Source organism: Panthera tigris, chromosome A2 (genome assembly GCF_018350195.1).
Source record: "Panthera tigris isolate Pti1 chromosome A2, P.tigris_Pti1_mat1.1, whole genome shotgun sequence".
Classification (NCBI taxonomy): domain Eukaryota; kingdom Metazoa; phylum Chordata; class Mammalia; order Carnivora; family Felidae; genus Panthera; species Panthera tigris.
Window position 1 is genome coordinate 3,144,218 of NC_056661.1, and position 24,799 is coordinate 3,169,016.

General features: G+C 59.5%; 1 protein-coding gene across 1 annotated transcript; it reads left to right on the forward strand.

The window, feature by feature from the left end:
* The first annotated feature begins 188 nt into the window (after nt 1-188).
* On the forward strand, nt 189-24,255 carry ANKRD24 (ankyrin repeat domain 24). Its single transcript, XM_042979443.1, has 26 exons — nt 189-212; nt 634-708; nt 2,188-2,259; nt 6,911-6,981; nt 7,235-7,308; nt 7,580-7,646; nt 9,020-9,155; nt 10,175-10,305; nt 10,382-10,470; nt 11,404-11,468; nt 11,998-12,055; nt 13,564-13,634; nt 13,823-13,929; nt 14,109-14,296; nt 14,775-14,803; nt 15,381-15,461; nt 15,599-15,706; nt 16,676-16,720; nt 16,816-16,914; nt 17,821-17,893; nt 18,083-18,201; nt 18,387-19,901; nt 21,846-22,013; nt 23,351-23,476; nt 23,663-23,728; nt 23,865-24,255. Exons 1-26 carry the CDS (start codon nt 189-191, stop codon nt 23,940-23,942), a joined length of 3,735 nt encoding a protein of 1,244 aa, XP_042835377.1. The 3' UTR covers nt 23,943-24,255.
* Nucleotides 24,256-24,799: the final 544 nt, after the last annotated feature.

A 24,799-nucleotide genomic window follows, 5' to 3' on the forward strand; every position in this document is an offset into this window, starting at 1 on the left:
CCCTGAATTACCCGAACGTTATCCAGGTGGGTGACAGTCTCCACCCAGCCGGACTGGTGCACCGCTAGAGAAACTGCTCAAGGCCATTGGGGCTGGTGGCCTTGAGGATGCATTTAAGAAACACGTGTTGAGCACCTACTGAGTGCCCGGGAAACACCGGGGAACAAAGGCGGCACCTTGCGGCGAAGATGGACACAAGTGACCGGGCAGTGGTGACTTAGACCGATTAAGGTGCCATGAGGGCCCCGAGCCATATAAGGGAGCTCAGCCTGGGTGCCTCCGGGAAGGCTTCCTGGAGGAGGCGGTGTTGCAGCAAAGATCCAGAGAGTGAGTAGGAGCGAGCAGAAATGAGATGGGGCGAGTGAGCCGGTTGGGAGTGACATGGGGCGCAGACAGGGCGCTGCTGGCGAAGACACAACGAGGACAAAGGCTAGGAGGAGAGGTGGAGGGTGGTGAGAGAACAGTAGGTGTCTTCCCGCCTGAGCTCGTCGGCCAGCAGGCAGCCCCGCAGCCGGCTCGTCTCCTCCCTCTGTTCACCCCCGGCCCCCTGGGGCGGCTGCCCTCAGAGCCGATCGGGTGTCAGAGCTGAGCGCTTGGAGCTGCCGGTGTGACTGGTGGCCCGGCTGGGAGCAGGTAACTGGAGCCCGCCGTGGGCGCGGAGGCCGGGTGCTGGAGTCCCTGGCGTTGCAGGAGGTAGGAGAGGAGGAAGTGAGGGAAGCTTGGGATGGAGACCCCCGCCTTAGGGCCTCAGCCTCTTGCCTTGGAGCCCTGGTGTGTGGGAGAAAGGAGAGGTGTGTGTGTATGTCCTAGCTGTGCTGCTGAGCTACCCAGACACCCTGACAGACAGACACACACACACACACACACACACACACACACACACACACACACCTCCCACTTCCCAGCCTTTGCACTGTCTAGGGCCCTTACCTTCTTTTAACGGCTGCCGCCCTGCTCAGCCTCCTGCCTGGCCACTAGGTCCTGCTTTATATATCATCCCCTCTTCCAGAAAGCCACTCTCGTCCCCCAAGCCCCTGGCTTCCCTCCTGCCCTGGCAACCTGTGGACTCCCCTTGGCTATCTTATTACCTCCTGCTCTAGGTTTGATTGAGACAGAGGCAGAAGAGAGAGGGTGGGGTGAGTACAGTGTGGGTAGGGTGATTGGTGGAGGGGTGGGGGAATGAATGGGTGGGCAGCAGATAATAGGGTGGGTAGGTGGAAAAGTGGATGAATGAATGCGGGGGGGGGGTGGATGGGTGAGTAGACAGATGGGAGGAGGGCTTCGAGAATTCACAGGCAGGATGGACGGGTGTGGGACATGCCTTCATAAAAATCCCACTCGGGGCGGCTGGGTGGTTCGGTTGGTTAAGCCTCCGACGACGCGTGACTTTGGCTCAGGTCACGACCCCGCAGTACACGGGATCAAGCCCCGAGTCGGGCTGCACGCTGGCCGTGCGGCGCCTGCCTGGGATTCTCTCTCTCCCTCCCTCTCTCTCTCTCGAAATAAATAAACTTAAAAAAAAGAAATCCCACTCAAAAGAGGAAGGAGTCCCAAACAAGCCTTTGTGCCAAGAGGCCTCAGCTCTGGGCCTGGCCCCCAGGGGCCCCTCATTGTTCAGGAAGACGGTACCAGCCCAGACCACTTCCAGCCTACGAAGCCAGGGCTGGGGCACAGCAAGGGACCCAAGTAGGGGTAGGGGAACCCAGTTGGGGGAGTTAGAGTTCAGCCTGTGGACGACAGGCAAAGCTCATCAGAACACGGGATTTTGGAAATGGGCTGTGAAGGGTGAATAGGAGCTTACCAGAGACAATGGAGAAAAACGGGCACCCCGTGCAGGAATAACCACGCAGATGAGAGCTTGGAGACCGGAAAAGGCTTGAGCTGCTTCAGCAGGTGCGTTTCCTGCACACCTACTATATGCTAAGGACGCCACTGAAAACTGACCACGAGTTGGTCAAGAGGGGATTGTGTCCGTCTTTTTAAGGGTGAGGAAAGTGAAACTCAGAGGGGACAAGAGACCTGCCAGAGGACACACAGCAGTCGGGATGGGGCGTCCTGTGTCCCTGTCCTGCTCTAGGGTCTGAGATGGCCCAGGGAAGAGGAAGCTGTCCTTCTGAGAAGGGGGAGGCAGGTGGCCCTCCTGCTCACGGGGTCCCTCATTCCCACCCCACTCTGGTGCTTTCCCAGGTGGCCTGGGCTGAGGAGAAACGCCAGACGCTGGCCATGAAGACCCTGCGGGCACGATTTAAGAAGACAGAGGTGAGTCTGAGGCCGCTGAGATGCTCAGTGCCCCCCATCTTCAGGCCCCTGTGCCCCGGGGCCTGGCCGAGGAGCCCCTGGGCCTTTGGAGCATTGTCCTCTGCCCCTCATCGCATCCTTTTGGCGGCTTCAGTAGGGACCAGGCCACCCCCCTCCCTGTTCGGACCCTCCTGTGGTTCCTCACCACCCACAGGTTCAAATCCCCCCCCTTTGGCTTCTGTCCCCTCTCCTCCCTTTCCTGTCTACTGCCCCCTGCTGTCCTCATGTCCCCACTACTTCCTGTTCAGTTTCCAGCCCCTCCTGTTCCCTCCACCAGGAAGCCCTCTCCTGCATCGCTGCCTGTCCGACCCTCCACGGCCCCCACCCTGTTTGGCTTCAGTAACACTCTTCTTTGTCCCAAAGAATCTCCATTCTCCCAAGCTCCAGTGACCGCTTGCTTTTCTGAGGACTCACTTTCCTGGGGGACCCCCATCTCTTGCTTTTGAGGGGTTCGTTCAGCAAATGCTTGCAGGAGGCACTGTGGTGGGCGTTGAGGAAATCCCTGCCCCTGGTGGAGCGGACAGCTGAGTGGGGGGTGATGGGTACTAAACAGGATAAACAGCTGAAAAGGCATGTTTGTTGCCACAGAGACCAAGAAAAGGAAAGGGGACTGGAGCATCTAGGGCAGGGGAGATGGCTGCAGTTTGAAAGCAAGTTGTCAAGAAAGGCCTCAGCAAGGAGCTGATAATCGAGCAAAGATTAGAAGGGAAAGAGGGAGGGAATTGCGTGCGCATATTCCAAGAATTGCATCCCAGGCGGAGGAAGCAGGCAGTGCAAAGGCCCTGAGGTGGGCCGGAGCTGGCTCCCATGCAGCCATTCCTTGGACTGTGAACTCCCCAGGAGAGATGCTCTGTCTTCAGTCGTACTCACTCCTCCCTGACACCCTCCCCCCAAGTCCAGGGCACAGACTGAGAGAATCTAGGGTTAGAACACCCTTTTGCGCCTGGCCTTGGTCACGCGTGACCTCACACTCGCCACAGGAAGAAACCAAAGTCTGGAGAGGTTAACTCGCCTCTCCCAGTCACAGGACAGAGACCCAGGTCAGCTGGCTCTGCTTGACTAGCTGGGTGACTGCGGGCCTGTCACCAGTCCCCTGTGGCCCCCTCAGTTTTCCCAACTGACGTTATTTATTTGTTAGTTATTAAGCTTAACGTCGCTTTTCCTTTCATTTATTTGAATTTAATTTTTAAAAGTTCAAATGTAACGTCAGTGAATTTGTTTTTATTTATTTCACCTAGCTTGGGTTTTATTCATCTTTTTTTTTTTTTTTTAACGTTTATTTATCTTTGAGAGAGAGAAGGACAGAGCGCGAGCAGGGGAGGGGCAGAGAGAGAGGGAGACACAGAGACAGAGACACAGAGACAGGAATAAATGGCTCATTAGCCCCTATCAAATGTGGCCCGGAGTCAGCCTGATTCATTGTGGAAGGATCCTAAAGTTCGTCATCCTGTTTGGAATCAGTTCCTAAGTTGGACTGTTCACACTTACCCCCCAAGAACTCCTGAGATGTTGTAGCCGGTGGTAAACCAAAGCGTATAATCGTTTAATTTCGAAAGGCAAATTATATCAAAATCAAATCCTTCAAAAACTTTGTGCAGTTTAAAACAAAAAGACAAAAAGCAAACCCAGACTCCTAATTTGGGAAGTGGGTGTGTTAGGGGGTCTCACACAGGTATGGGGGTGAGTGGTGGAGGGCAGACAGGTGTTAGAAACCTCAGACCGGGTGTGTGGGGGGTGGGGGTGGTGTCTGGGAGGCAGGGAGGAGCCTGCGGAGAGAGGCGGGGGGGGGGGGGGGGGGGGCGGCAGGGGGGGGCGGAAGGGGGAGAAGCTTGTGCTCCATCCCCCCCACCGGGCATCTCGCTGTCCCTCCCTCCACCGGAGGCTCCAATTTCTGGGCAGACAGCTGGAGTCAAGTTCAGCTTTTGTTCTGCCCGCTCCCCTGAGGGAAGAAAGCAAACACCCGTGACTTCGTGACTGCAGACGCACAGACACCCCCTCCCCCTCCCCACCCCACCCCCCTTGTCTCTCGGGGCTTTTCATTCCCAATTCTCAGGACACAGTCCAGCCACCACCCTCTTGCTCAGTCCTTCCCCACTCCTTTCTGCTGCTGCTGCTGCTGCTTTTTTTTTTTTTAATGCCTATTTTTGAGAGAGAGCGTGAGCGGAGGAGGGGCAGGGAGAGAGGGGGACAGAGGATCCCAAGCGGGCTGTGCCTGGGACAGCAGAGAGCCTGATGCAGGGCCCGAACTCAGGAACCGAACCGTGAGATCATCACCTGAGTGAAAGTCGGATGCTCGACTGACTGAGCCACCCAAGCACCCCGCCCCTTCTGCTTCTTTATTATTTTTTTTAAATGTTTTTATTTATTTTTGAGACAGAATGAGACAGGGCATGAGCAGGGGAGGGGCAGAGAGAGAGGGAGACACAGAATCCGAAGCAGGCTCCGGGCTCCGAGCTGTCAGCACAGAGCCCGACGCAGGGCTCGAACTCACAGACTGTGAGATCCTGACCTGAGCTGAAGTTGGACGGCCAATCCACTGAGCCACCCAGGCGCCCCCCGCCCTTTCTGCTTCTTTAATACCAGCCTTTTCTCCAAGGCCCCAACACATCCTGATACCCGCTCTGAGCCTTCTTGGAACCCTTCCGGGCCTCAGTTTTTCTATCTGTAAGATGGGATTTAACTGGGAGCCGTGAGCCTAGTCCTGGGCTTCCCCCCCTGCCTCTCCCTTATTTCAAGTTTTAGAAAAATCCCACAAGCAAGAAGATGGGAGTTTTTAGAAACCCATAGATTCCCAGTTCCTCAAGGCTTCCTGGAAAGTCTGTCTCGCGTGTTCATTCCCCAGAGTCACTATTTCTTTAATTCCTTCAACAGACATTGATGGGGCACCTACTATGCGCCAGGCCCTGTTGTAGTCACTGGAGATGAGGGCCAGCTTCACAGGACCTTCACTCAGAAGGGCCCCAGTTTGGTTTACTGCTCTCTTCTCGCCATCTTGAAACTCTCAATAATTTTTGAACAGGAGGCCCCCGCATTTTCATCTTGCACCAGGCCTTGCAAAATCTGTACCTGGTATCTATCAGCTGCGGATACAGTAGTGACTGAGGTGGACAAAGATCCCTGCCGGTGCGGAACTGACATCCTAGGGGGCGGGGTTAGACCAAAGGGAAACAATGTATTCGGAAGGTACCAGTGTGGCATCAGCTAGTAAGAACAGGGAGGAAAAAAAAAAAACGGCTAATAAACCCTCTTCGGGCGCTGTCCAGTGCAGACGGTAGGAGAGGAACAGGCCTTGTAGACCGTGGGGGAGGGAAGGTGCTCCAGGCAGAAGGCATTGAGAGCGCCGAGGCCAGAACCAGAAAGGAGGCCACTGTGATGGGTCTGACCAGAGGAAACGGAGGGGAGATGGGCCCAGGAAGTTGCCAGGGGGTACTGTGTAGAGCAGGGGTGGGCAGATTCTCCCTGTGAAGGGCCAGGCCGTGATATTTTTGTCTGCAAGGGCCCTCAGACCTCAATTCTGCCAATGCAGCTTGAGAGCAGCCATTGGCTGCTCTGAATGGATGGGCCTGGCTCCGCCCCAAGAAAACTTTTATTTATGGACGCGCAATGTGAATTTCATGTCATTGTCACGTATCACATCAGGAGATATTACTTTCCTTTTGATCTTTTTTTCCCCCCAGCCACTTAGAAGTGTAAAAACTATTCTTAGCTCTTGGGCCACAGGAAACTGGGGGAGGGGGGCTGGGATTTGGTCCCGGGGACCAGTTTCTGTAGAACCTCTTGGGCCCTGAGAGCAGTCTGGATTTTACGCCGAGTGAGGTTGTGGAGGCTTTTGAGCAGGAGGAAGATGGGAGCTGACTGGGGCTTTAGGAAGCTGGGAGAGAAGGGCAGGGGCTAGATGGAGCCTCCAGTGACAGGGCTGGCCCACAGGCAAGATTGGGTACGTTGATCGAGTTTGCAGGGTTGGCTGGTGGGTTGGGTGCGAGAGACAGGAGCCCTCAACACCCACCCCTCCCCAACTGCTTATTACCAAACCCTCCATCTTCCTGCCCCACCTCTCCTTCCTCCTGCGCAAAGGTGTCTAAGAAGAATGCCAGACAGATCTTGCCTCCCGAGCCATGTCTGGGGACATCTGTGGTGGTCACATTGGGGGGTGCTCCTGGCTTCAAGTGGGTGGGGGCCGGGGATGCTGCTCAGCCCCCACGGCACCCATGCCAGCGCCCCAGCAGAGAATGATCTGGCCCTGAAACGTCCGCGGTGCCTGAGGGGAGGAACCCGGCTTTACGCCGTCTGTTGCATTAACCGTCCCATCTAGCGGTTGGGGAATTGAGACCCAGAGGAGGAGCGTGCCTAGGCCAAAGTCACAGTGTGCAGAACATGACGAAGCTGGACTCAAGCCCCCTCCTCCTGTCTGCAGTCACTGCTGCTAAACTCAGGTCCCGGAAGGCCATCGCTATACTCACCCCTACTCTCCCCTCTCATCCCTGTGTCCTCCCCCCTCCCCACCTCTGCTGGCGCCTTTGTGAATTTGCAGCCACATCAACAGGGTGGGCCATTTGGCAACCTTTAGTGGCTCCCCTGATGTCCCACATTCCTGGTTTCCCCCTCCTCCCAGGGACACCCCTCTTCCTCTGCCCTACCCTTCAGTTATGACCCTCATCCAGCTGGTCCTGGATCAGGGCACAGGTAACCGGGCTGGTTGAGGCGAGCGATAACTTCACGATTCCTCCTGGACGTGATCTTGTCCTTGCCACCCCCTAACTCGGGGGGGATCCTGGCCGTCCTCTAAGTTTCAGCTCAGATGCCCTCTCTTCTAGGAAGCCCTCCCGGACTCCCCAGGGTCAGGAGTCCTCTCTGAGCTCCCAGCCGGCCTGGACTGCCCCCATCGCAGCCCCAATCACCCTGGTTCATCAATCCACGGGTGTACCTGTCTCCCCAGGGACCCCAGTGATAACAGCGGCATCTGTCTTGTCACCACTGGGCGCCAGGCCCAGTGCAGCACCAGGCATCCCGGTAGGACAAGCAGAGTCAGTAAATGAAATTCACATGGCCCAGAGGGCCTTGTGAGTCATTCATTCGCTCAGCAAACGTTTATCAACTGTCCCACCCCACCCTGGGGTGCCAGGTCTGTGCCAGGGAGTCCTCAGCCTGGCCCTGCGGTCAGGGGGCTCCCAGTCTGAGAAAACAACCAACGAACACAGACCCTACCAGCCCCTTGGGAGGAGCTGTGTCCACTCTGCTTTCCAGTGATTTAACTGACCACCTACTATGGCCTGTGTCCCAGGATTCAGCATTAGACATGCACTTGGGCGCAAGCACACCTTTGACGAACGAATCCGTGTTTATCGCGCGTACCGGGCACCAGTGAGGGCTTTGCACAGAGTACCTCATTAGTCCTCTCGCTAACACCGCGTGCAGTAGCTACTGTTTGTTTTGAACCCCATTTTCCAGATGAGGAAGGCGATGTCCAAAGCAGGTAAGTACCTTGACTGGGTCGCACAGGCGTTAAATGTGAGGGGCCTGGGTGCAGGGCCCTGGTTTCAAATTCAAGTTCGTCAGACTGCTGGGTCCCACGGGTGCAAGAGTGAATGAATGATGGCAAGGCAGCAGTGGGAAGCTGCGTCCGCCGCCGAGAGGGCTCAGGCCGGAGTCACCTGCGACCCGCAGCCAGCTCAGACGAGGCGGAGACGACGCAGGCGGATCCCTGGAGATCCAGTGGGAGCCCGCGGGGGCGAGGGAGGCGGGCCTCGTTCGCCGCATCCCCCTCGCGGCAGGAAAGTCAGGTAGTGCCCGGGCGGCACTGCGCCCCCAGAGCCTAGCCCGCGCCCCCCCAGCACGACCCCTACCGTGGGGGCGTGGCCTCCGGGAGGGGGCGGGGCGCGCGGGCACCCCGGACCCTGACTCCTCCAGGCCCCCTCCAGCCCCTCCCTCCGGGTCCTTCCTGCCCCGCCCCCGGCCTCCTCCAGCCCCTCCTTCCCGGTTCCTCCAGCCCCGCCCCGGCACGACCCCTACCGTGGAGGCGGGGTCTCCGGGAGAGGGCGGGGCGCACGGGCAGGGCGGTGGAGCTCGGGCACTCCGGACCCTCACCCCTCCAGCCCCGCCCCCAGACCCCCTCCAGCCCCGCCCTCCGTGCCCTTCCAGCCCCACCCCCGGGCCCCTTGAGCCCCTCCCCTCGGGTCCTTCCAGCCCCACCCCGAGCCCCCTCCAGCCCCGCCCTCCGGGTCCTTCCAGCCCCACCCCCGGGCCCCTTCAGCCCCGCCCTCCGTGCCCTTCCAGCCCCACCCCCGGGCCCCTTCAGCCCCTCCCTCCGGGTCCTTCCAGCCCCGCCCCCAGACCCCCTCCAGCCCCGCCCTCCGGGTCCTTCCAGCCCCACCCCCGGGCCCCTTCAGCCCCTCCCTCCGGAGGCCTCTACCCCTCCCTCTGGGTCCTTCCAGCCCTTCCCTCCCGGTTCCTCCAGCCTCTCCCCAGCACGATCCCTACCGTTGGGGGCGGGGGTCTCCGGGAGGGGGCGGGGCGCGCGGGCACTCCGGACCCTCACCCCTCCAAGCCCCGCCCAGACCCCCTCCGGCCCCTCCCCTCCGACCCCTCCAGCCCCTCCCCCCCCCCCCCCCCCAGTCTCCTCTGGCCCCTCCCTCCGCCCGACCCCCACGACGCCCCCTGCCCCGCCCCGGCCCCCTCCAGCCCTTCCCTCCGACCCCCTGTCCCTCTCTCCGGCCCCCTCCAGCCCCTCCCGCGGGCGTTCCGGGCCCCCCTCCCAACCCCCCGCTCCGGCCCGGTGGCCTCCCGGAGCACCGAGCCGGGCACCTGGCGCCCTGGCCGCCATGAAGCAGCTGTGCGTGTGCGCCGCCGCCTCCTGCGCGGTAGGGCCAGGGGAGGGGGCGCGGGAGCGGGCGGGGCTCGGGCCCTCACTCTCCCCTCCCTGCCCGCCCCTCCCCGCCCCTGGCTGGGCCAGGACCGGACCCCCGCCCCCAGACCCGGGAAGGACCGGCAGTGAGGGGGGTGCGGGAGGAGGGGGGCAGAGGTCGAGGGATGGATATTTGGGGAGACATGGGGATGTTTGGGGAGGCAGCTTTGAGAACAGAAGGGGACACTGGAAAATGTAGAGGGCATTTGGAGGGACAGTTTCGGGGACCCGTTTTGGGTGAGTTCATTTGAGGGGATAATTTGGACTATGTTTTAAGGAACCATTTTCGGGAAAATATAGTGACATTTGGAGTATAATTTCAGAGAACATTCAAGGGATATTTTTGGAAGGACATTTTTAGGCCAGATGTTGGGGTCATTTGGGGGGATGATTTTGGAGAAACTTCGGAAATTAGGGGAAGACGTTTTGGAATGTATTTCACGCTACGGTTGTTTAGAGCACGGATCTTGGGACATTTAGGGGACAATTGTGGCATTTCAGGGACAGTTTAAGAAGGATAGATGACAGATGGTTCTGGAAGACATTTAAAGGGACCCTTTTAGGGGTTCCCATGGGAAGATTTTGGAGGTGGGGTGATGTTTGGAAAGGTGGCTTTCACTAAAGGGCTGGCTGGGGACAATTTCTGGAAAGATGCCGGGGGGGGGGGATTTAATGGGACATTGATGGTAGTGGCTGTTGTGTGGACCTGGGAGCGGACGCTGGGGGATGTAGGCTTGGGGGACGCTGTCTCAGACCCCCGCCCAGGACTACCTCCCCCTGCAGCTGCGGCTCAGCCCCGCTGACCTTGGCTCCTGCCCGCCCTGTGGCCCCTGCCCCATCCCGAAGCCGGCCGCCAGAGGCAGGCGCCAGGCAAGTGCCCAAGGGCAGGCAGTGAAGCCTGGAGCCCCGGCCAGGGGGGAGCAGGGAGGGGGCCGCGATCGCCCGGCCCCACTCTCCTCTGGGTGTGCCCTGTAGAGCCAGGAGTGGGGCAAAAGCGACGAGCGACTACTACAGGCGGTGGAGAACGACGATGCTGCACGGGTGGCCGCCCTCATCACCCGCAAGGGGCTGGTGCCCACGAAGCTGGACCCCGAGGGCAAGTCCGCGTGAGTGCCCGCACCCTGGGGGTGGAGGGATGCGGGGCGGCCATCCTGCAGCTGACCCCTGGCCTCCGACCTCCAGATTCCACCTGGCTGCCATGCGGGGAGCAGCCAGCTGCCTAGAGGTGATGCTGGCACAGGGCTCCAACGTCATGAGCACCGATGGGGCAGGTACTGCCTGCTGGGCCCCGGGGGAGGGATGAGGAGCTCAGACGGGGGGCTCAGCCCGCAGGTCCACTCAGGTCCCGCTCCCTGGCTTCAGCGACCTGCTGAAAAAGCGGGGGTTCCGTTCAGTGCCCCCCACCCCGGGAGGCACAGGGACTTGTCAGGCTGCAGTGAACAAGAAAAAAGACTGTATGTAGCTGGCACCAATCAAGGTGAGTCGACAGCCCGTGGGCGGGAAGTGGCCAGGACCCAGATAGTGGTTAAGGCAGAGGAATTCGCTGGAACAGAGGATTCCCTGAGCTTGCGAAGTACCTGGGGACGGGAGAATAACAAGTAGAATTTGGGGGGGAAGGGGGAGGTAGTATCTGACGTATGGGGAGTAGCTGGGGTTTAGGGGTAGCTGGGAGGAGCTGGAACCAAAGGAGAGTCTGGGTGTATGACTTAGCGAGGGCTCTGAGGGAATGTCTGATACAGAAGGCGTGGCCAAAGGGAGTGGCTGGGGCTCTGGAAGTAACTAGGGGGGGAGCATAGCCGTGGCTGAAACTTCGGGACATCGTAGGAGGCACAGGCCGCCCGTGGGATAGCAAGGGTTTGTGGATTAGCGGGAGCATACGCAACAGCGGGATTCCGAGGGACAGGGCTGGAGCTGCATGTTGTCCGGCACGGAGGGTGGCTGGGGACGTGGACCGTGGCTGGGGCAATAGGGCCTGAGAAGCGGGGGGCTGTGGAGTATAGTCGAGATGAGAATGTCTGGGACACAGACTAGCTGGCGCCTGGAGAGTGTCCACCTGCGGGGAGTAGCACGGTTTGGAGAAGTACCTGGGGTTTGGGGCGTCCACGGGACACAGAAACTCCTCGCAGATAGTTGACACAGATTTGGGGAGCAGCCAGAAGCTCCTTGAGTATGTGGAACCCTAGCGAACCCCCCCTGCCTTTCAGGTTACAATGCCCTCCACCTGGCGGCCAAGTATGGGCACCCACAGTGCTTGGAGCAGCTGTTACAGGTCATTTACCCCCTCGTGTCAGATACTCCCCTAACGGAGATACTCCCTTCCCCTGGCTACCCCTGACTTCTAGCAGTTCCCTGAACCGCGCCCCCCCCCCACCAGCTACTCCCTGAACCCTGGGTGTGTCTTAGCCTCCTTTGCTCCTGAGCCCCAGCTACTCCCTGGACAACCAGATACTCCCTGAGTGTCCAGATACTTCACACACCCGAGATATGCTCCCAACACCAGGTATCTCCTGAGCCCCAGCTTCTCCTCAAACCCTAGGTGGTGGCTACAGCCACTCTCGGAGCTCTCGTCAAGCCCCCAAGCCCCCAGCTGCTCCTGAACTCCCAATGAGTCCCTCTGTCACCAATTTGCATGAAAAAGCGAAGAGAGTCACTTGGGAGTCCATGAAGAGGTGGGGTCCGCGGAGCGGGCACGGGGGAGGGAAGAGATAGGTCGGGAGCCTGAAATACAGCAGAGCCCAAGAAGGGGCAGGTCCCAGTTCCTGGAGAGCCTCCAACGACCCACACCCCTCCCTCCCCAGGCGTCCTGCGTGGTGGATATCGTGGACAGCAGTGGATGGACGGCCCTCCATCATGCAGGTGGGTGCAGCCCAGCTCCGCCCTGCCCACCATGACCCAGAGGGTGCTGGGCTGGGGATGATTCTACTCCGGGTCCTGGGGGACTGGCCGTGAGCGTTCTGCTTCCTTCCTCCTTTTTCCTCACCGAGTCCCTGCTGTGCGCGAGTCCCCAGGCTCAGCATTAATCCTCAGGAACACTTTGAGCCCCAGTCACCCCATCGGACAGGCAAGGTGGTTGAGGCTCAGCCACGAGAAAGCGGGGAAGACTCAGGCCGTCTGACCCCCAAGCACCAGGCCTGGGCGAGAACGATGGTGGTGGTAAGGACAGTGACCAGAATGTACTTTCCTAGGGAGTCTCAGGAAGGGCAAAGATCCAAGCATCCTTCATAGTCATTGAATCCAAACTCCTTCCTGAGGGAGGCCAAGGGACCCGCCCGCTTGAACCAGAACCCGACCCGGCATCTGTCCACCATGCCCATGAGATCAGGGAATGACTTTCGCTCATGACTCAAGAAATGCCTGACCTTTTGGAAACACAGAATAAGCTGGGATTTGCTTTGGGGGTTTTAATCGTGGGTTGAAACTTCCGGGCAGTTGGCGTGTGCTGCCACCTAGTGGTCACACTGTGGAAGCTCAGCCGGTTATTTCATTCAATAAATATTTAAGTTCCTGCGATGTGTCAGGCTCTGTTCTAAGCACTGGGATTGCAGCAGAAAACCAAATGCCGTCCCCCCTCGAGCACACAGCAGATAATCAGATAGGCCTTCTTGACATTTCTTTCTTTCTTTCTTTCTTTCTTTCTTTTTGAGAGAGGGAGAGAGGGAATCCCAAGCAGGCTCTCAGCTGTCAGCACAGAGCCCCACGCGGGGCTCGAACTCACGAACTGTGAGATCATGACCCGAGCCTTGACCGACTGAGCCCCCCAGGTGCCCCTCTTGTTGACATTTCTAGTGATGCCATGAAACCCTTCCTCCTTTGCGGCTCTGGACCCACAGTCCCCCCCCTTCCTTGACCTTACAAGGCTGTTTCCCGCTTCACGGCTCCTAAGAAACCTCTACCGTCTTCCTTTTCACCTTCGAGACTCAGAACTCAGGTCCAACCCCATGAAGCCTGCCCAGGCTCAGCTGACGTCTGATCCCTCCAGTGAACATTACCAGTCTCTGTATGAGGCTTGGCCCATGGTAGGCACGTACTGCAGGCTAAAGCGAAGAGAGGAAATGCATAAAAATTAGCCCAAACTTCCACCTTAAAAGAGAGCCATGATGGGATGTGGCAGGAACTCGGGGCAGGGAATTAGCAGACCTGATCCTAGCTCTGTCTCTTACCCTACTGGCTGACCGTGCACCTGGGTGGGCCTCAGTTTCCTCATCTGTAAAATAGGGAGGCGTACCTTTGCTATTGCCCTCCCAGGGAAGGTAGGAACTTCTGTCACAAAATAAGGGATAAGAATCACACCAGGCGGAAGGCCCGCCCCCCCCCCACCAAAAAATGTCTAAACCTTGCCTTACCTACCCTCCCTCTTTTTCCAGCGGCTGGCGGTTGCATTTCCTGCTCAGAAATCCTTTGCTCTTTCAAGGCACATCTGAGTCCCCGAGATCGGGTGAGCCTCCGGGAACTTTTTGGGAACTGTACTTGAGGTACGCTGTCACCAAGTGGCGGCATCCCAGGCGCCCGTTAAAAAGCGTCAAAAGGGTCTGGAGTGAAGTTCAGGGGCAGTCGTGTGGGCTTCCCTACCTCCCAAGGTCGGCCTCTCACATTTTGTCTCGTCCTTCCCCTGATTCCCACCAGTCAGGTACAACACCCCTTATCATAGCCGCTCAGATGTGTCACACAGATCTGTGCCGCCTCCTCCTGCAGCAGGGGGCTGCCGCAAATGACCAGGATCTGCAGGGCAGGTGAGTATCTCCCATCCCAGTTGGTCCCTTGTATGCCGTGTGACCTTGGGCAAGTCTCTTAGCCTCTGTGGGTGGGGGATCTAGTTGCCTCTTCCCCTCCCCCACGCAGCCTGGGTATGGAGGAGGGCCTGGGGGTTTGAGAATGCCCTCGCTTCCTCAGCAGCCCCCTCTCCTGGCAGGACAGCCCTGATGCTGGCCTGTGAGGGGGCCAGCCCCGAAACAGTGGAGGTGCTGCTTCAGGGCGGGGCCCAGCCGGGCATCACCGACGCCCTGGGCCAGGATGCTGCCCACTACGGCGCCCTGGCGGGAGACAAACTCATCCTGCACCTCCTGCAGGAGGCAGCTCAGCGCCCCTCACCACCCAGTGGTATGCACCCCCACCCCCCACCTCCCCAGGCGCCGGCCAAAGCGAATCTCCTTCCCTTTCTCCGCTGGAGACAGTTTCAAGGTATCCCTCTTTACTGCATCGTAGAAGCATGCCTCCGCCGATGCTGCTCAGAACAGTTTCGAGGGTCCCCGGAGCTTTTAGAATAATCTGGGGGGTCCACTCTGCTTTCCTGGGTCATCCTTATGCTCGGATATTTGCCTTTCCTAAGAATTGGCACCCCGTACCTGCCCCATCCTGGAGGTGCCCCTGTCCTCCCCTTTTGAGAGTTTCAAGGTCCCTCCTATCAGCAGCTGCAAACGTAGTCGAGTCCTACTTTAAAAGTCCTGACTCTTGGGGAATTGGGAGCCCACCCCTGCCATAAGTCCCTTGGGCTCACTAGTGCCCTTCCTAGGGCTGGGAAGAGAGTCCCTAAAACGGAGTGCCTGACCCTGCTTCCCTCTCTTCCCTGCCCTCCTAGAGGATGACTCAGGCGAGGCATCGTCTCAGGTATGGATCCCTAAGCAGTGAATGAGTCGTCCCCCCGCACACGCTACCTTCCCCCTGGTCCCAAGCTTTATGGGGAGAGAAGAGGTGGACTTCTGTCCCAGGGTTGTGACCTAGGAAGATCTGTTTGGGATGAATGCTTCCTTCAGGGTATGCTGTTACCAAGTGACAGCAGCATCTACAGCATAACTCTCAGAAGTGGGTGAGAACACTGGGGGGGACGGGGCCAAATCATGGGGCTGGGGCAAGGAGGCAAGTCTGGCCTCTTTCTCTCTCCCAGCCGTGTATCATCTCAGCTCCACGGGGAAAGGGAACTCGTAGACAATTTGGTCTGGTACCAAGTACCGAGGCACAACGAGACGCTGGGAGTAAAGCATAAGATCTGGAACGTTCCGGAGATGTGGCCCCTTTTATGCTGGGATAAGTGAGGACCGGGGAGAGGCAGGGTCTTGCTCGGGCTCACACGGGAAGTGAGGGCAAGGGCTGAGGTTGATGGCGGATAGCGGGGCCCTGCTGGCCCGGTGTCTTTGGGTGAGAGGCTGACAGGTTCCCCACGGGCTTCCTCCACCCCTTCCCCCAGAACTCTGTGTGCAGCCACGAAAAGCGAGGGGCCCCCAAGAAGCGGAAAGCGCCTCAGCCCCCTGCCAGCATCCCCATGCCGGTGAGAGGTGTCCCGGCTGTGGGGGCGGAACAGGGGCGGGCGGGGGGGCGGGGGGGACAAGGTCTGGCTCAGATATGGGAGGGGACAGCCCTTGGGCCTCATGTGAAGATGGCGGGCCCCCGGGTTGGGGGGAACAGGATGATCGCGATGCCTACGAGGAGATCGTGCGGCTGCGCCAGGAGAGGGGCCGCCTGCTGCAGAAGATTCGGGGCCTGGAACAGCACCAGGAACGGAGGAAACAGGAGGTGAGGGGCCCCAGAGACACAGGCCTGGGGCTCAGCCTGGGGTGGAGTGCAGTTTTGTGGGGAAGACTCCCCCTGTCTCTCCTAGCTCCCTCCTCCCTCCCTCCCCCCTCCCTCACTCTGCTCCAGCCACACGGGCTCCTTTTGGCTCCTCCAACACGCCTGGCCTGGTCTTGCCCCAGGACCTTTGCACGTGCTGAGCCCTCTGCTTGGAACACGCTTCCTCCAGATATTCCTGTGGCTTCCTTCCTCTTTTCCTTTGGGTCTTTGCTCAGAAACCGCTTGCCAAAGACGCCTTCCCTGTCCACCTTATATAAAACTGTGACACCCCGGATTTACTTCCCAGTTCCCTTCATTTTTTCTTTCTTTTTTTTTTTTTTAATGTTTATTTATTTATTTTGAAAAAGAGAGTGAGAGCGGGCATGTGTGAGTGAGGGAGGAAGGGAGAGAGAGAGAGAGGGAGAGAGAATCCCAAGCAGGCTCCTCACTGTCAGTACAGAGCCCGATGTGGGGCTCGATCCCACAAGCCACGAGATCATGACCTGAGCCGAAACCAAGAGTCGGACGCTCAAGTGACTGAGCCCCCCCAGGCGCCCTGAGTTTCCTTTATTTCTATTCAAAGTGCTTACTGCTATTGGACATGATGTACATTTTATTCATGGTCACCCATTTGACTATAAGCCTGTGAGCGGAGCCATGGTTGACCGGGATGGGCTCACAGAAGATGCTTGATGAATATTTATTGGATGAGCGAATATTTGAGTGAGGCAGTGAATGAATGGGCGGCCCCAAACAGGGTCTGACACTGAATAAATACTTCGTGATGAGTCAGGGGGCAGAGCAGTGCCGGGTGCGCAGGAGGTGACACAACGGACGTCTGTGGTCGGTCGGGATGGAGGGCTACTAAGCAGAGGCGGGGAGGAGAGGTCCTTCTACCCGGATTCAAGCCCCGTCCCCTCTTCTTCCCGTCAGCTGCCAGAGACAGAGGCCAGCTCCCTACACAGCCTGGAGAGACAGGTAGGTGGGAGCCGTGGGGAGAGCCAGCCCCGCCAGCCGCCCCCCAGCGTCTCCTCCTGGAGGCTGGCCGAGCCCCCCCACTGCCCTCCTTCCAGGTACAAGAGCTGCAGCAGCTGCTGGCCGAGAAGCAGGAAGAGAAGGAGAGCCTGGGACGCGAGGTCGAGAGTTTGCAGAGCAGGCTGTCCCTGCTGGAGGTGGGCGGGGCCTCTCCTGCTGCGGCTACAGGACAACCACACCAATACATACACGGTCTCTCACGCGCACAGCCACACTCCCAACAATCAAACGCGGCGCAAACGTGCCATCACAGGCAACACGCCCACAGACACACGGCCCGGACACAAAACGGACACGTCTCAAAACGCGTAGCCTGTACGCACAGAGATGAACGACCACGGTCATCCGCACGTGGCCCTGCCCGTAAAGCTGGCAACCACAGCAAAAGTCTGTGAATGCATAATCACACACGCACCCTGGATACACTCAACGTGTGCCCAACAGACGCTTCTCATCCGATCACACGCGGACGACAGGGCCACAGATCTGTGTACACGCACGTGTATTCTCCAAAATACGTCCGTTCGCAAACATAGGTACATACACAAGCATGCCCGCGCACACGGACACACACACGTTGAAACACTCACAGACACGCCAGAGTAAAACACAAGCACAAAATCACACGTATCCCAGGAGCTCACACGGGAGAAGCGGGGGGGGGGGGGGGCACGCCACACGCACGTGCTCACCACAAACCCACAAACCCTGAGCCACCTGATCCGGGACTCGCGCAGACACGTGACCCCAGCGTGGACTCGCAGACCCTGTGAGGACACAGCCCACACACCCAGGCCGCACATATGACTCCAGTCAGTGGGCTGTGGTCGCGTGTTTGGGCAGCGGCGGGGCTGATCGCCGCTCCTCCCCGGGGGCCCAGCATAGCCCCACGGCACACAGTAGGCACTGAGTAAACTCCGTGGGCCAAACAGATCCCGTCTGATGCCCCGGGGGAGTGCGGGAGATGTGCACACCCCTGTCCACTCTGAATTTGGGGAGGGGAGGGGGACAGGACCCGAGCTGGACCCCGTCCCTCCCCCCAGAATGAGCGGGAGAACACGAGCTATGACGTGGCCACCCTGCAGGATGAGGAGGGTGAACTGTCTGACTTTCCAGGTGAGCCCCACCCCGTCCTCCCTCCCTGCCCACCTTGTCCCTGGGGTCCCCGGGAAACGGGGCCTTGACCCACAGGCACGGAGAGAGTGTGAAGCTGGGAGGGAGGTCGGCCCTCCTCCACTGCTCCAGACCCCCAGCTCCCGTCCCCGTGGCCCAGGACCCTTGGGGCTGACTCTGTGCGCCCACCAGGGGCCGAGGCTCTGCTCTCCAAACGGCTAAGCCCCTCGGCCCAGGAGCTCTTGGCCTCGCTGCGGGAACAAGTGGCCGCACTCACCAGACAAAACCAGGAGCTGATGGAGAAGGTCCAGGTGGGGAAACTGCGGCACCGGAGGGTGGGGTGGGGACAGATCTGAGGACCCCAGGGATCGTCCCCGGGGGGAGGCGGGGGTCAGCGTGGGCACGTGGTGAGTCTGAGGGCAGGGAAGGTGGCGGCAAGGCCGCTTGTGCCCCCGTGGCCCCAAGCTCCCACCGGCTCCCTGCTACCACCTCCCAGATCCTGGAGAGCTTTGAGAAGGATGAGATGGAAGTAAACGGGTCAGCCGAGGTCATCCCCCTGGCCCTCTATGACTCTCTCCGGGCTGAGTTTGACCAGCTCCGCAGGCGGCACGCCGACGCCCTGCGGGCACTGGAGCGACAGGAAGCACAGCGCGGCCCTGGAGAAGGGGAGGCGGCCCCTGGGGAGGGCAAGGGCACGGGAGTCAAGACCACCAGGGACGACGGGCCAATGGAAATGGAGCTTAATGGCACCACGGCTCCGGGAACCAAAGTTAACGGAGGTGAGGCCACAGACGACGGGGCTGCAGGAGATGAAACCGTGGAAGCGGCATCCACGGGGGCCGAGGCCACGGAAACAAAACCCACAGACGCCGAGGCCACGGAAACAAAACCCACGGGGGGCGAGGCCACGGAAACAAAACCCACGGGGGGCGAGGCTGCAGAAACAGAGGCTCCAGAAGAGGGAGGAAACCCAGAAGCCGAGGCCACAAAGCCAAAAGCCGAGGAAGCAGAGATGAAGGCCGACGGAGCGGGTGAGGTGGAGGCGGAGCTTCCGGGCACAGAGACCACCCCCGTGGAGGCCACAGCCCCGAGGGGCCCCCTGGGCGCCGTCCTGCACCCTGGTGCTGCGGAGGCCTCAGAACAGCTGCAAGCGGAGCTGGAGACCAGGATCCGAGGCTTGGAGGAGGCCCTCCGGCAACGGGAGCGGGAGGCGGCCGCCGAGCTGGAGGCGGCCCACGGCAAGCGCCAGGCGGCGGAGGCCGAGGCTGGACGGCTCCGGGAGCGGATGCGCGAGGCTGAGGGTGGCGGGGCCTCGGGGGGCGGCGGCGGCGGCGGCGGCGGCGGCGGCGGCGGCGACGCGGTGCAGCTGCGAGCCGCCCTGGAGCAGGCCCGCGAGGACCTCCGAGTCCGGGACTCCCGGCTCCGGGAGCTGGAGGCGACCTCGGCCCGGCTGGACGAGGCCCGCGCTGGCCGCCTGCTGGCCGAGGAGGAGGCCCGGGGCCTGCGGGCAGAGCTGGCCCGGCGGGAGGAGGTGCGGCTGGAGCAGAGCCGGGAGCTGCAGGTGCTCCGCGAGCAGCTGGCCACCGCCGCGGCCGCCGGGGAACAGCAGCGGGCGGTGGCCGCCGAGCTGGGCCGCGCGCGGGATGCGGCCGAGGCCCGGGCGGCCGAGCTGGCGGCGGCCTGCGAGGAGGCCCGGCGGGGCCTGGCGGAGCTGCGCGAGGCCTCCGAGGCCCTGCGTCAGTCGGCCGTGCCGGCCTCCGAGCACCACCGGCTGCAGGAGGAGGCCCTGGAGCTGCGGGGCCGGGCGGCCGGCCTGGAGCAGGAGGTGGTGGCCACGGGCAAGGAGGCCGCCCGGCTGCGCGCCGAGCTGGAGCGGGAGCGCGCGGGGAGCGTGGCCCGCCTGGAGCACGAGCGCGTGGTGGGCGCCTTGCAGGCCGACGTGGCCCGGCTGGAGGGGCAGCTGGAGGAGCTGGCGCGACGGCACGAGAAAACCAGCGCTGAGGTGTTCCAGGTGAGCGCGGCCGCCGCACCCCCACCCCCCTGGCCTTGGCAGTCTGACCTGCGGCCGCGGGGCGTGGCCACCCCATTGCTTTCGATCCTATAGACCCTTGACCCTCGGCGGCGTTTCCAGGCGGATGGCCGACCCTGCAGCCCTTCGGATCTCTTGGGTGGTTCCGTTTGTGTGTCTTTTTAAAAACCTTTGGGCCATTTTGAGCCCATCATTTTTCTTTTCTTTTTTTGATTTCCTTTTCTTTTTAAAATTAAAAAAAAAAAATGTTTACTTACGTTTGAGAGAGAGACAGAGTACAAGCAGGGGAGGGGCAGAGAGAGAGGGGGACACAGGATCTGAAGCAGGCTCTGTGCCGACAGCAAACAGCTCAGTGCAGGACTCGGTCCCACAAACTAGGAGATCATGACCTGAGCCAAAGTCGGGCGCTTAACCGGCTGAGCCGCCAGCCCCATCATTTTTCGAAAGGTTAGGGCTCTCTGTGGTTTGTGTATGAAACCTCCGTGCACCCAAGGTCACAGTGTCTCTCAGAAACGTTGTTGCTTTAATTCCAGTCACATTTACCCTGCATCTTTGAACGGTGTGTATGGTGTGAGGCAGGGATTGGGGCCCACTCGTTGTTTTGTAACCACTGACGGTTTTACCTGACATCCATCTTCCCCGCTGGTTCAAAACATCCTGTGGTTCCCGGCGGGCTGTTTAGAGCTTGTCGTTTTATGATCGTTCTCAATGCTTAAGCCCGAAAGTAGGAGGATGTTACACCCAGAGGCTTTTTTTCACTTCATTTATTTATTTTGCGAGAGGCAAAGAGAGAGTGACTGGGAGAGGGGCAGAGAGAGGGAAAGCAGGAATCCCAAGCTGTCAGCACAAAGCCCAAGGTGGGGTTCAAACTCACAAACCACGAGATCATGACGAGCCAGGATCAAGAATCAGAAGCTTAACTGATTGAGCCACCCAGGCGCCCCTGCCCAAAGATTTTTTTCATCTAATATTTTGAGCCCAGTAGATTTTGGTGCTGAGTTATCGTTGCTTTTCTTTCTTTTTTTTTTTTTAATTTTTTTTTTTTAACGTTTATTTATTTTTGGGACAGAGAGAGACAGAGCATGAACGGGGGAGGGGCAGAGAGAGAGGGAGACACAGAATCGGAAGCAGGCTCCAGGCTCTGAGCCATCAGCCCAGAGCCTGACGCGGGGCTCGAACTCACGGACCGTGAGATCGTGACCTGAGCCGAAGTTGGTCACTTAACCGACTGAGCCACCCAGACACCTCTGATTTTTCTCTCTTAATTGTTAAAGTGTAGCCAGTCTGTACTGAGTAGAACCTCTACCTATTATCCTTGTTCCCCCGGAGCCAATATTTCTATAAAGGCCAAAGTTCTCCCAGCCTCCAGCCCACGACCAGTTTTTGTGAAGCTGACATTGCTCCGATCTTGGTATTTTTGTGAAAATGCAGTCATCGTTTGGATGTTGGTTTGCTTTTCCTCCAAAGCCTTCTGGTTTTCTTTCCTGTTGTAAGAAATCTATAAACCTTCACGACACGGAACGAGAAAGGAGCATCAGTAATGACGACAGCACAACAACTCAAATATAGCACTTCCTGTGTGCCAGGTGCTATTCTAAGCAGATCTCCTGTATTTGCTCATTTTATCCCCGTTATCCCTCTGTGAAGTGGGGGCTGTTATTACCCGTATTTTACATATGAGGAAACTGAGACACAAAGAAGTTAAGTCAGTTGTCTAAGGCCACACAGCTAGCAGGTCAGAAGTCTCTGGCAGAGTCAGAAAGTTCATGGTGCCCAGGAAGAACCCCAAACTGCCCTGAGTCAAAGTCCTCAAGGTCAAAACGGGCTTGACTGTCCTCAGGCCAGAATAGAAGCATCAGAAGGCTCTGGGTTCCAGGCATCTGGGATCCACATGTCCTTGCGGTCACACATGGGCTTGGGCTGCAGGTCCAGAGGGAGGCGTTATTCATGAAGAGTGAACGTCACGCGGCCGAGGCCCAGCTGGCCACGGCAGAGCAGCAGCTGCGGGGGCTCCGCACCGAGGCCGAGCGGGCACGCCAGGCCCAGAGCCGTGCCCAGGAGGCCCTGGATATGGCCAAGGAAAAGGACAAGAAGGTGCGTCCCCTTCTCCTGTGCTCACTTGAGGGGTTCCCACTCAACAGAGGTTGGGGGAAATCCAAGAATGTCCCAGATGAAAGAGTCTTGGGAGGTCATCCCATTTTCCAGATGGGAGACGGAGGCACAGAGAAGGGAGGGCACAACTCAGACACACGGGCTACTGTTGTAACTATGAATTATAACTACAGTAACGTTTATTGAGCACTTACTGCATGCTGGGCCCCCTGCCATGCCTTTGACATGGACTACGCATTTAATCCTCATATCAGCTTCCCATAAGATTGGTGCTTTTATTGTCCCCATTTGCGGAAATGAGGCACAGAGAGGTGATGCCACTTGCCCGAGGTCACACAGCCATGCAGTGGTTCGGGCAGCGTTTGAACCCAGGTTCCCAAGTTCTGGTCTTGGGACCAGATGTTCTGGTCCCGGGACCAGAACAGTGATGGCTAACAGCAGCCTGTGGCTATTGGGTGGAGCGGTTTTCACACCCTATCGCTTTTCCTTCCCTTCTAATCCCGAAAGCCAGAAGGCATCCTTATTCCTGTTTTCTAGATGAGCAGGCCGAAGGTCTGAGAGGCAAAGTGAGCGGCTCAAAGTCTCACATTGTGTCACTGGGCAGCGGATGTGACTCCCAGAGCCCCAGGTGCATTGGCACCGGGTCACCCAGCCCTAGCTCACTGTGTGACCTTGAACAAGTCAGTCGACCTCTCTGAGCCCAATACCGCCTCTTGCAAAATGAAAATAAAATTGTGGTAGAGATTATGGTGGATTTGTTGCAGGGTCTGTCCCTCTCCGCACTGGTGACACTCGGGACGGGTCACCGGGGAGCCGTCCTGGGTGCCGTGGGGGCTGAGCAGCATCCCTGGCTTCCACCCCCTCCATGCCAGAAGCACCCCTGGTGTGACAACCACAGATGTCCCCAGACATCTCCTGGAGTCCCCTGGGGGCAGAATGGCCCCCTGGTTGAGAGAACCTCTGATCCACAGTAGAATAGTACAGCTCTGCATTTATTGAGCACCTGTTGTCTGCCAGGCAGAGTTTAGACTTAACCTCTGTTCAGAATCACAGTGACCCTCCAAGGTGAGAATTGTGTTTCCCCTTACATTACAGAGCAGGAAACTGAGGCTCGGAGGGGTTGAGTCATCTTCCCGAGATCTCCTGCAAGAAGGGGATAGGGAGGGGACCCAAACCCAGGGCTGCCTGGCCCAGCGCCCCCCCCCCCCAGGGCCGGGCTGCTTTTGGCCGCCCTGGAGAGGTCCAAAGCCCCCACCCCCTACGCCCGCCCAGGCTCAGGGTGCCTTGATGCCCCCTCATGCCCCGCCCCCCCCCCCCAGATTACAGAGCTGTCCAAGGAAGTTTTCAGTCTCAAGGAGGCACTGAAGGACCAGCCGGCCGCCCCAGGCCTCTCGGAGGTGGAGGCCCTCCGGGGCCAGGTTAAGGCTCTGCAGGAGCAGCTGGAGGTGAGGGCACAGGGCAGGGATCCCCGGAGAGGGCCGGGCCGGGCCGGCGGCCATGGGAGGAAAATTATTCAGCATTTTAGTAGCTGTCACCCTGGTGCGGGGGCTCTGGGTCTCCAGGGCGCGGTGGGGCGTGTTCTTGGGGAGGGTGGGTCCCGCTTTCTGAGCCCCCCTCCCCCATACCCACAGCAGGCTGCCAGGGACCACAGCGCAGTGGTGGCCTTGTATAGGAGCCACCTCCTGTATGCCATTCAGGTGAGTCCCGCCTCCAGGGGGAGGCTGGTGGGGGGAGAGCTTCCGGGCCTCCAGGGGTGGGGAGGGAGGGAATGGGAAGACGGGGAGTGCCCAGGCTCTCTCTCCGCCCCCTCCCCACCCCGCCCCCCACCCCCAGGGTCAGATGGACGAAGATGTGCAGCAGATTCTGAGCCAGATCCTACAGATGCAGAGGCTTCAGGCTCAGGGCCGCTGAGCATCAGAACACTGGCCTTCCGCCCGCCAGGCCCCGCGCAGGGGTGTCCGGGCTCCCGCACTGGCCTCCCAAACTCGCAGACCAGCCTGGGCCTTCCCGACCGCCCCTGGCTGTGTCCACTGCCCCACTGGCCCCCCTGCACACACTGGCCAGTGTCAAGGCCGGCCCTGACCGTCCCCCGCCCCCACCGGAGAATCTGTGGTCCCCTCTCCCGCGTCCTATCTGTCCTGTCTGTCCCATAGCCAGGCAGCACCCCGGACCCCAGAAATAAAAGCTCTTGGAGCCAAGGATGAAAGTGTGTGGCCTGATCGCTGCCCCCCTCAGGGAGGGGAGGGTGGCCACGAGCAGGGATGAGGAGGTGAGGTGCTCACCCCCCCGCGCCAACCACATGGTCCCCGGAAGGAATGCTGTGTTCGTGGTGTCGAAGCTCATGAGGAACAAACCACCCAGATGTCAAGTGAAGGCAGGATCCGCGTCTGCCCGTCCTGTGTCACTTTCCTCACCCTGAATCTTGCCTTGCTGGGGGCATCCCACCCCCAGCCTCCCTGCCCCTGGCAAGTCCCCAGAAATCCCCTGGGGTTTCTTGGATCTTTCTAGCTAAGGCAGGGGAGGCAGGAGTGTGGCTTGTCCCGGGGGTTTCCTTGGGTGTCCAGGGAAGGCACCATGTCTGTAGGGGCTCAGCCTGTCCCTTGGGATCCCTGTGGCTCTGATAAGGTCCGCAGGTGGGGCTCCGTCCCCGGGGCCTGCGTTTCTGTCTCTCTGTGGCCTGGCGTGTGGAGCCCTGGCCAGGGTGGGTCCCCACCACTGCGGTCGGGCCTCTCTTCACCCTGTCTCCTTCCCTAGGTCTCTGTCTGTCT

What these genes read in the sequence shown, in the direction of transcription:
- ANKRD24 (XM_042979443.1), top strand. Translation starts at nt 189, where the DNA reads ATGGACACAAGTGACCGGGCAGTG. An exon ending in TGAACTGTCTGACTTTCCAG is followed by an intron (nt 17,894 to 18,082) that starts GTGAGCCCCACC and finishes TGCGCCCACCAG; the next exon opens with GGGCCGAGGCTCTGCTCTCC. An exon ending in CTCTGCAGGAGCAGCTGGAG is followed by an intron (nt 23,477 to 23,662) that starts GTGAGGGCACAG and finishes CCATACCCACAG; the next exon opens with CAGGCTGCCAGGGACCACAG.